Consider the following 10,318-nt stretch of genomic DNA (forward strand, 5'->3'; position numbering starts at 1 on the left):
CCTATGGTCCCAGGTATTTGGGAGGCTAAGGCAGGAGGATCACTTGAGCCCAAAAGTTTGAGGTTGCAGTGAGCCATGATGACTCTACTGCACTCTATCCCAGACAACAGGGCAAGATAATATCTCAAAAAAAAAAAAGAAAGAAAGAAAGGAAATGAGACACATGTAAAAAGAACACAGCATTTGATTACATTTCTATAGTGATCAAAGACTGGCAACATCAATCTCTGGCACTAGAAATCAAGATGGTAGCTACTTCTGGGAAGGACGGGAAGGGCAGCAACTAAGTAGGAGCACCAGGGAAGCTTCTAGGGCAGATGTGTTCTGTCTCCTGACCTGGGTAGTGGCTGCACAGTGTGCTCACTTGGCAATGATTCAGCAAGCTTGACACCTATTGATTTGTGAATTTCTCTGTAAGTATGCTTTACTACACCAAAAAAGTAAAAACAAAGCAAAAAGTAATTCCACACTTTCCAACTTGCCTTTTACACTAAGCTACTTGCAGGCTCTCGGCTGTTTCCCTGTTTCTTTCCATTTTTGCTACAAAATTCTGTAAATGCATGCTAGGTCCCACACAAAAACACCCCCATCAGCAAGAATCCAAAAACAAGAAATTAACCAAAGAACACATTTTTAGCAAATGCAAATCATGTGACGGAAACAGTCCAGAAGAAGTTAATGAAATACTACTATCAAAATACACATGCCTCTCAAGGTCAAGTTCAATTTTTCATAGTCTGCATCTTTGATCAGTAAGATTAGTTTTCAAATTTTACCTTTCAAGTTTCAGAGATGGACTGCTCACACTGGTGAACTAACTTTTACACTGCAAGGGTCCGATGACAAATAATCATTGAGAGTTATTGATTATTTAGATTCCAACTAAAGCTTATTAATTCCAACCTATCAATTTTTAGAGAAAGCAGTCTCAGTATAATGAGAAAGCATGTGAATTCGATAAGCACTAATCATTAACACCTGAAGAGTATATGAACTCTGGAAAGCACAGGCATATAGGAGACCAACTCTACATGAAAAATAATCCTTTCCAATGGCTCTGACAAAAGAGATTTAAGCATATGAAAGCCCTGAAGCCAGATGTCACACTGCCGAGAGTGGGAATAATGTCCCCAAAGTAGTGCTTTGTTCAGTATTTATAAAAGTTCCCATCAGCAGTGAAGTGCTCTGGTACAAAAGGGCTTTTCTCCCTAACCCTCAAATGACATTTGAAATGAGAGCTGCTGTAAGAAGGTCATGGCTCAGCGCCTGTAGCATAGTGGTTACGGAGCTAGCCACATACACCCAGAGTGGCCGGTTCGAACGCGGCCTGAGCCAGCTAAACACCTGCAAGAAAAAAATAGCCAGGTGCTGTGGTGGGCACCTGTAGTCCCAGCTACTTGGGAGGCTGAGGCAAGAGAATCGCTTGAGCCCCAGGGTTTGAGGTCGCTGTGAGCTGTGATGCCACAGCACTCTACCGAGGGCAACAATGAGACTATCTCAAAAAAAAAAAGGAAAGAAAAGAAAAGAAGAATGTCATGAGACTACTGCACAGCAACAGATACACAGCTGTGGGCGTCCACACATGAATAAGTATGTGCACCAGATGTCTAAATAATTAAGCCAAACATTTTATTCACCTGGTTAATCATCAATGCTCCATCATAGTTATAGGAATTCAAGTTGTGGGAGGTATCTGTTTGCCAGAAAAGCACCATAAAATATGAAAACTTAGAAAAATAAAATAACACTTAAAAATCTGTAGGGTCTTAAAGTCCTTTAATTTTTCTGTTCATCTTCACTATTTTCTGTCTCTTCTTATTCTCATCTGTATTCTTCTTTCTTAAGTAATATCAATGGCTCCAGTCCAGGCAAAGTGTTCCCAAATAGCTCCATCTCTTCTCCTGACCCTCCCCACCAGACACACACACACACACACACAAAACTTAAACAAACTTGCCAACACAGCACAGCCAAAGCTTCGGCAGCTGGCATGCGCTGGCAAGATCAGGCATACAGCTTTCCAATGGAAAAGTACTCACTGTTAAAGCCCAAACCACCAGCCCCTCAAGATCCAAGCCTCAGAAGATCTAACCTGCCGGTACAGTAAACCTTCAAAGACACTGCCTGCCACTGACACGGAGGCAACAGAAGATAGGCAGCACTGCACATCCAATGCCAACATTTCAACCTGTTCTTCCAGTCACATAAATAACAGGTCACCTAGGCACACAGACATGACACTCCAAAGACAGCTCAGCAAGTGAGTAACCAGTCAGGTCAGAAGAGGCTGCCTGTATTATACGAAAGAGTAGCAGCACCGTCACCAAAGAAATAACTCAGGATGTTTACTCAGACTAACGGCAATAGGGCAAGAATCTGCTGGTACCTTCCTCCAACGCCATAAGATGACACCTAGAAACTCATCAGGTCTGGGCAAGGAGAAAATCTGGGGGCATTCCCAAGCCCATAAGCCCACAGCATTAAGTCTGGGTTTAGTTTTGACAACCTTGAAATAGAAAAACCAGCATTTCCTGCTAGATCTTTCAACATATCTAAGGAAATCCCTCATCAGCTATTCCTCTGAGGTGTTTCTTAAAATAATTAAGCCATGATCTATCAAGGCCATGCCTAGACAAAAGAGTTTTGAACAGATCATGTTTCCAGTCATGGTTGGTTTTTCCTCACCTGACTAGCTGAAACCCCCTCCTTGTTTTCTGCAGAGAATCAGAGTTTCTACCCAAACAATGACAATCCTAAAGCAAACAAGCAAAGAACAAATGAATTCTGGCCTGAGCAAGGCTGGGAGCTGACTGCGTGGCTCTCTGTACAATGACACTTAAGTTTTGACCAGCCAAAAATTGGTACAGAGTGATCCTGTCCCTTGGATGGCCCAAACCAACATAAACACTGAGGGTGCCTCATAAGAAAAGTGTTACTGGCTCGGCACCTGTGGCTCAAGTGGCTAAGTAAGGCACCACCCACATACACCTAAGGTGGTGGGTTCAAATCCGGCCTGGACCCGCTAAACAACAATGATGGCTGCAACCAAAAAATAGCCAGGCGTTGTGGCGGGCGTCTGTGGTCCCAGCTACTTGGGAGGCTGAGGCAGGAGACTTGCTTGAGCCGAGGAGTTGGATGTTGCTGTGAGCTGTGATGCCACAGCACTCTACCCAGGCGGACAGCTTGAGGCTCTGTCTCAAAAAAAAAAAAAAAGAAAGAAAGAAAAAGAAAAAAGAAAACTGTTACAAAAAAAAAAACAGAAAAATAGAAAAAATAGAAAACTGTTACATTAAGGGATTAATCCTGGCCCTGAGAAAAGCTTCTAGAGCTAACCAATAAATTGCTACTACCTATGAATTACTAAGCACTTGCTATGCACCAGGCCCTGTACTAACTGCTTTCATAAATTCCCACATTCAATCTCAACCATAGCCCAGGTCTGTGTGCCCCTCAATCCCATGGTCTAATTAACTATTATCCAATACAAAAAGAACTAACCTGGCTTCCAAAGGAGTGTAAAGAAAATCAATTATGCACCTATTAAATGATATCATTCCATTTTAACTAGGATTAATACTAGAGCAGCTGCCAGAAACAGTTTACAGAGCAGCTGCCAGTTTACAGTGTATAAGGAGGTAGGGTGAGAATAAAAACACCTGTCTAGAAACCTAGAAGAGTACACTGGTCATCTTGTAAGACTTGGCTCACACGCTCTTTTCTTAAGACCTTCCTTGGATGAAAACAATACGTTCACACTGCTTTACCGCTCTCCCAGGGCACCTGACGTTTCCACGTGTACTTTAGTCCATCATGTTTAGGCCTCACCTCCATCCTTTCCTCCACAAGCTCCTTGAAGGCAGACTCTACCTCCATCTTGCACAAGCACAGGGCCCTACACAAGGCAGGTGCTCGATTTTTTGTTTCATAAGTAAGCCTACTGTGTGGTTTCATTCATAAAGACAGTCCTGAAACACCACTGAAATCCACCCCACTGTAAGCTTCACAGACCGTGGTTCCCAGTACCAGCAGAGGGCACACTCTGAACAAAGTTCTTTTAATAGATTAAACATCATATTAAAATCATTCTTCCTAAGACCCATGGAGCATTTTTAACATCGTCACTTTGATACCTTTGACAATGCTGCTGCTGTTCCAGGTTTTACCAGTCTCCCTCCTGTGGATGCTGAAGAGCTGTTTTCAGGTCTCACTTTCTCTGCCGCCTGTGTCTTACTTATCCCAGGCACTTTCGGCGCTGAGCCGGCACCCCTGCTTGCTTTCTTCATTCTGGGCTGCCTCTTCGTGATGCATTTACAAGCTAATCTGTGGAAAGAAAGGGCATTTGACTGAGGACAAAACTGGAAGAAAGCTTTTTCTAGACCAGCCCTATCTAGTAGAATTCTAGAAGAAAGCCTTTCTCTTTCAAAAAAAAAAAGAATGAGAAATTTGTTTTAGAAGAATTTTACCGGCTCGGCGCCTGTAGCTCATGTGGCTAGGGCACCAGCCACATACACCAGAGCTGGCAGGTTCGAATCTAGCGCAGGCCCGCCAAACAACAATGACAACTACAACAAAAAATAGCTGGGCATTGTGGCGACTGCCTACTTGGAAGGCTGAGGCAAGAGAATCACTTAAGCCTAAGAGTTGGAGGTTGCTGTGAGCTGTGACGCCACGGCACTCTACCCAGGGCAACAGCTTGAGACTCTGTCAAAAAAAAAAAAAAAAAAAAAAAAAAGAATGTTATCATATGATAAAGAATGTTATCATATGATAAAGTTGTTTGAAACTAAAGACAACTGGACTACTATAGAAAATAAAAGTTGAAAAAATCTTTTTACTTGCTAATTAGGCTTCCTCTTTGTATATTATTACCAATGTAAAATTGCTTTGTACCTTCTAGTTCATTTAGTAAAAAAATCCTAGATCTCTAACTAAAGTGACTAAATATAACCGTGTACATTATGTTCAGCATGTAATGAAGCAATAATCACACTAGTGATTGAGGAATTAGATATTCTTAAGGTATCTAAGGGGTGATACTACCTTCCAAATTACCCACCAAAATCCTAATTTCAAATATTGGATATGATGACCCTACATAAGCAGCAGAATACCTCAGAAATCCCAACATTTAGGGCCTGAACTCATTTCTTAGCATGCCTCTTTTACCAAGCAGCAGCACAGAAATTCTTCATCAAACATAAGCCCCGGCCAGCTGCAGTGGCTCACGCACTCTGGGAGGCTGAGACAGTGGATTTGCTTGAGCTCAGGAGTTCAAGACTAGCCTGACCAAGAGTGAGACCCTGTCTCTACTAAAAACAGTAAAACTAGTCGGGCGTTGTGGTGGGCACCCGTAGTCTCAGCTACTTGGGAGCTGAGATAGGAGGATTGCTTAAACCCAGGAGTTTGAGGTTACTGTGAGCTAGGATGATCTGAGACTCTATCTCCAAAAAAAAAACAAATTAGCCCCAATTTTTGGTTCAGAAAATATGCCTATAAGGAATATGACAACAATTTTTCCACCTAAGTGGTGCACAACTTGATTACAGTTAAGAGGACTGACAGCCTTAGAAAAATACTGGCAGCACATAAAGCTGAAGCCAGATAAGCTCTTAAATATACATTTGTTAACTGAGCTAGAAAAGCAATCTTTATAATAATGTCTTGTTTGGGCAGACACCATGGATTATTTTGGGTAGAATAATACAAATATCAAAAATGAAAGCCTATTTTGAATGTAAGGAGATTTATGTATGATGACTCTGAGAAATCTTGGGCACACACACCCCCCAAAAAAATCAGTCTATTTTATGAAGATTTCCAGATATAAATAAAAATAGAATATAACCTTTTAGAGGCCAGGCCAGTAGTTCACACCTGTAATCCCAGCCCTCTGGGAGGCCGAGGCAAACGGACTGCTTGAGCTCAGGAGTTTGGGACCAGAATCAGAGAGAGGCCCTGTTTCCACTAAAAATAGAAAAAAAGTAGCCAGGCACTGTGGCGGGCACCTGTAGTCCCAGCGACTCAGAAGGCTAAGGCAAGAGAATCACTTGAGCCCAGGAATTTGAGGTTGCTATGAGCGATGACACCACGGCACTCTACCCAGGATGATAGAGGGAGGCCCTGTCTCAAAAAAAAAAAAAAAAACTTGGGGCAGTGCCTGTGGCTCAAAAGGGTGGGGCGCCAGCCCCATATGCCAGAGGTGGCGGGTTCAAACCCAGCCCCAGCCAAAAAAAGGAAAAAAAAAAAAAATCTTTTGGAAATGAGAAGGCGTATTCCAATAGTCCCACTGAATATTTTACCTCTAGGCTGTACTCAAACACTCCAGATTTATTTTGCCTTGACATAATACACACTATACCAACTGGTTTTGATGGTGAGAACAATGAAACAGGGTGAAGGAAGCTCTACTTCACTCTCCACATGAAGGCCTTAGAGAAAAAAAATGCCACAGTCATTATCCCCAATCAAAACACAGCAAAACCTCAGAGATTCTTTCCTAGCTTCCCCCAACTTCCCAGTTCTTCCTTACAGAAAAGGCTCTGGGCGGTAATGAACAGATTACCTATGCTCTCACCCTTTTTGCTTTCAACTTCCTATTCATTGGAGCAATCTGCCCAGAGTAAGCACTCCCTCCAGTTCAGTTCTGCCATCTACCTCCTACCCCTTTCCAAAGGGGTGAAATACAGTTATTGATACCAATCCCTGCCACTTAGCAACAAATGCTTTTCCCAAATAAAATGAAGGAATTGGATAGAATGGATCCAATCACTAACTCCACATACTACAGAAAACAAATCAAAGTCTAAGACCCTTTTTTTTAGCTTCTCACTTTCTGTCTTCTCTCCTCTGAGTCTTACGTCTTGTAAATGGCTCCCCCAAGTGTCCCCCATCTCATCTCCCAACTCACGCCTATGCTACTTTTCTATTATACCACCAGACACTACCATTCTCAGCCAATTCTTCCAGCCCCTGTCAAATTAACATTTTCTAGACCATCTCATAGAACTTCCTGAAATTATCATGTTTTACACATCTGTCTGTGCTAATATGGTAGCCAGAGGCCCCAGGCGCAAAACCAGGGAGAGTGAGATACAATTTACATGGCAGTTAAGGTGTTAAATTTGATTTAATTTGAAGTTCCATGTGGTTGTTGACCACCTTATTAGACAATGTAGGACTGTTCCTTTCCTGTTGTCTTTGTTCCAGAAATAAAAACTAATTATTACTTCGACCTGCCAATGTTTGAAAATGTGGAGTAATTAGAACCTCAGACACTGCTGGAGGCTGGAGGGGATGTGAAAGGGTACAGTTGCTCTGGGAAACAGCATGGCCATTCCTCAAATGGTTAAACAGAGCTACCGCTATGACCCAGCAATTCCACACCTGGATACAGACCCAGGGAAATTAAAATATTTGTCCACATGAAAATTTACACACCAATGATCACAGAAGCATTATTCATAATAGCCCCCAAATGGAAACAACACAAACAATTCCCCAAAATTCTCCCCGTTAAACTACAACAAAATTCTTTGTTAGCATTTAAAATACCTTTTATTTACTGACACACTGTATTTGTTACTTATTGGATACATGTTGTACAGATGTTTACATGCTTCCTATATAGCAAATATTAATACCTGTTTCAATTCCAAGTGTCCAACCGATGATGAGTAAACAAATGTGGTATATCCAACCAACGGAATATTACTTGGCCATTAAAGGAAATGAAGTACTGATAGATCTTATAACATGGACAAACCTTGAAAACATTATACAAATGGCCCCTAATTTATGATTTTTCAACTCTTATGATGGTATGAAAATCACTGTAAGCATTCTGAAGAAACTATAATTTAAGTGCCCATACGCTCCTTCTGTTTTTCACTGTCAGTATAGTAGTCAATAAATTACACGACATATTCACCATTGTTGTATCAAATAGGCTTGGTGTGAGATGATTTTATCTGACTATAGGCTAATTTAAGTGTTCTGAGCATGTTTAAGATAGGCAAGGCTAAACTATGGTGTCTGGTAAGTTAGATGTATTAAATGCATTTTCAACTTATGATAGGTTATCAGGATATAACCCCATCATAAATAAAAGAACAGCTGTATTAAATAAAAGAAGCCAGAAACAAAGGACGATGTTTTATATGACTTAATTTATATGAATTACCTAGACAAGGCAAATCCAGAGAAAATAGATTAGTGATTGCCAAGGGTTAGGGGTAAGAAGGATACAGACTGACTGCTGAATGGGGACAGGGTTTCTTTTAGGGATGATACAAAGTTCTAAAATTAAATTATGGTGACAACTGCACAATCTTGTGAATATACTGAAAATCATTTAGGCTTTACACTTTAAATAGGGGAACTAACTGTATGGCATACAAATTATATCTCAATGAAGCTGGAGGTTCTTTTTGCTGTAATTTTTTAAAAAACAACTTAATGAATAACATCAAACAAAGACCTCTGGAAAACAGATCCCAACACTGTAAAATACCTGATACAAAGAAGGACTATGGTTTTGCAGAGGTCCTAGGAGGCAAAAAATACAGCCAGGCATGGCAGCACACATCTGTAGTCCCAGTACTCCAGGAAGCCAAGATGGGAGGATCACCTGGGATGAGAAGTTTGAGACCAACCTGAGACCCTGTCTCTACAAAAAACAAAAAAATCAGCCAGGCCTGGTAGCTGACAGCACCTGTAGTCTCAGTTACTCAGGACACTGAGACAGGAGGATCACTTGAGCCCAGGAGTTTGCACTTGTAATGAGCTACAAAGACACCACTGCATTCTATTCCAGACAACAGGGTGAGAACCTAGCTATTTAAAAAAAAAATCCACAGCGGGAGGCACCTATGGCTCAGTGGGTAGGGTGCAGGCTCCACATACCAAGGGTAACAGGTTCAAACCCAACCCCGGCCAAACTGCAACAAAAAATAGCCAAGCGTTGTAGCAGGCGCCTGTAGTCCCAGCTACTTGGGAGGCTGAGGCAAAAGAATCACCTACGCCCAAGAGCTAGAGGTTGCTGTGAGCTGCAATGCCACGGCACTCTACCGAAGGCGACAAAATAAGACTTAAAAGAAAAAAATCCACAGCCAAAGGTTTACAGATGCTGAGATGCAGCCAGCAAGGTACCTAGCAGCTTGAGATCTCTCAGTTGTTCCCGTCTCATCCTCATCAGACCCAAAATCCCCCTTCTCTAGAAACTACTTAAAAGTATAACTTTGTTATCCTGAAATGAAATTCAGAAATAACCTATATTACATAGTATATGTATGTATCTGAAAATATCTATATAATGTAGCAACTAAAATATAATAAAATAATAGCTTCTGTACATCTAAGACAAAAACCAAAGCAAACAGACAACTTTCAGAATGGAAAAAGATATTTGTATATTATGAATTGAACATAGGCTTGATAACTAAAGTCTACAGAGAACTCAAATTAATCAACAAAAAAAGACCCAACAATTCTCATAGATTACTGGGCAAGAAACATGATTAGAACTTTCTCTAAAGAAGAAAAACAAATGGCTAACATAGCTAAGTGTGAAAAAATGTTCACTGTCCCTAATCATCAGAGAAATGCAAACCAAAACTACCCTGAGCTATCACCTAACCCCAGTGAGAATAACCCACATCACAAAGTCTCAAAGCTGCAGATGCTGGCATGGATGTGAAGAGATGGGAACACTTTTATACAACTAGTAGGACTGCAAACTAATACAACTTTTTGGAAGTATGAAGAATCCATAAAGAACTCAAGCTAGACCTCCCATTTGATCCTGCAATAGAATCTACCCAGAAGAAAAAAGAAAATCCTTTTATCATAAAGACACTTGCACTAGACTGTTTATCACAGCTCAATTTACAATCGCCAAAACGTAGAAACAACCTAAATGCCCACTAAACCAGGAATGGATTAGCAAGTATATGTATACCACTAAAAAAGACGGAGACTTTACATCTTTTGTATTCACCCGGAACACTTTCTTCTTAGTGAAGCATCATAAGAATGGAGAAGCAAGAATCCAATGTACTCAATTCTAGTACGAAGGCAGTAGATGATATAATACAAGGTCGGGGGTAGGGGAATGAGGGAACAGGGAGGGGGAGGTGGGAGAGGGTTAGGGAGTTCATGATGTATGGCACACCTCTTGGGAGCATTACAATTATAAGAGGGGCTTGGGCAGCTACTCGGGAGGCCGAGGCAAGAGCCCAAGAGCTGGAGGTTGCTGTGAGCTGTGTGATGCCACAGCAGTCTACCGAGGGCGATAAAGTGAGACTCTGTTTCTATAAAAAAA

General features: G+C 41.3%; 1 protein-coding gene across 1 annotated transcript in view; it reads right to left on the reverse strand.

Moving 5' to 3' along the window:
* SPECC1L (sperm antigen with calponin homology and coiled-coil domains 1 like) overlaps positions 1-10,318 on the reverse strand; it is a 179,185-nt gene that overhangs the window by 122,457 nt on the left and 46,410 nt on the right. Inside the window, exon 2 of the mRNA XM_023508838.1 lies at positions 4,131-4,320. Coding sequence (XP_023364606.1) covers positions 4,131-4,283 — 153 coding nt within the window. The 5' untranslated portion in view covers positions 4,284-4,320. The remainder of the gene's footprint in view (positions 1-4,130; positions 4,321-10,318) is intronic.

The sequence above is a fragment of the Otolemur garnettii genome, unplaced genomic scaffold, assembly GCF_000181295.1.
Source record: "Otolemur garnettii isolate 467f Iridium unplaced genomic scaffold, OtoGar3 scaffold00281, whole genome shotgun sequence".
NCBI lineage: Eukaryota > Metazoa > Chordata > Mammalia > Primates > Galagidae > Otolemur > Otolemur garnettii.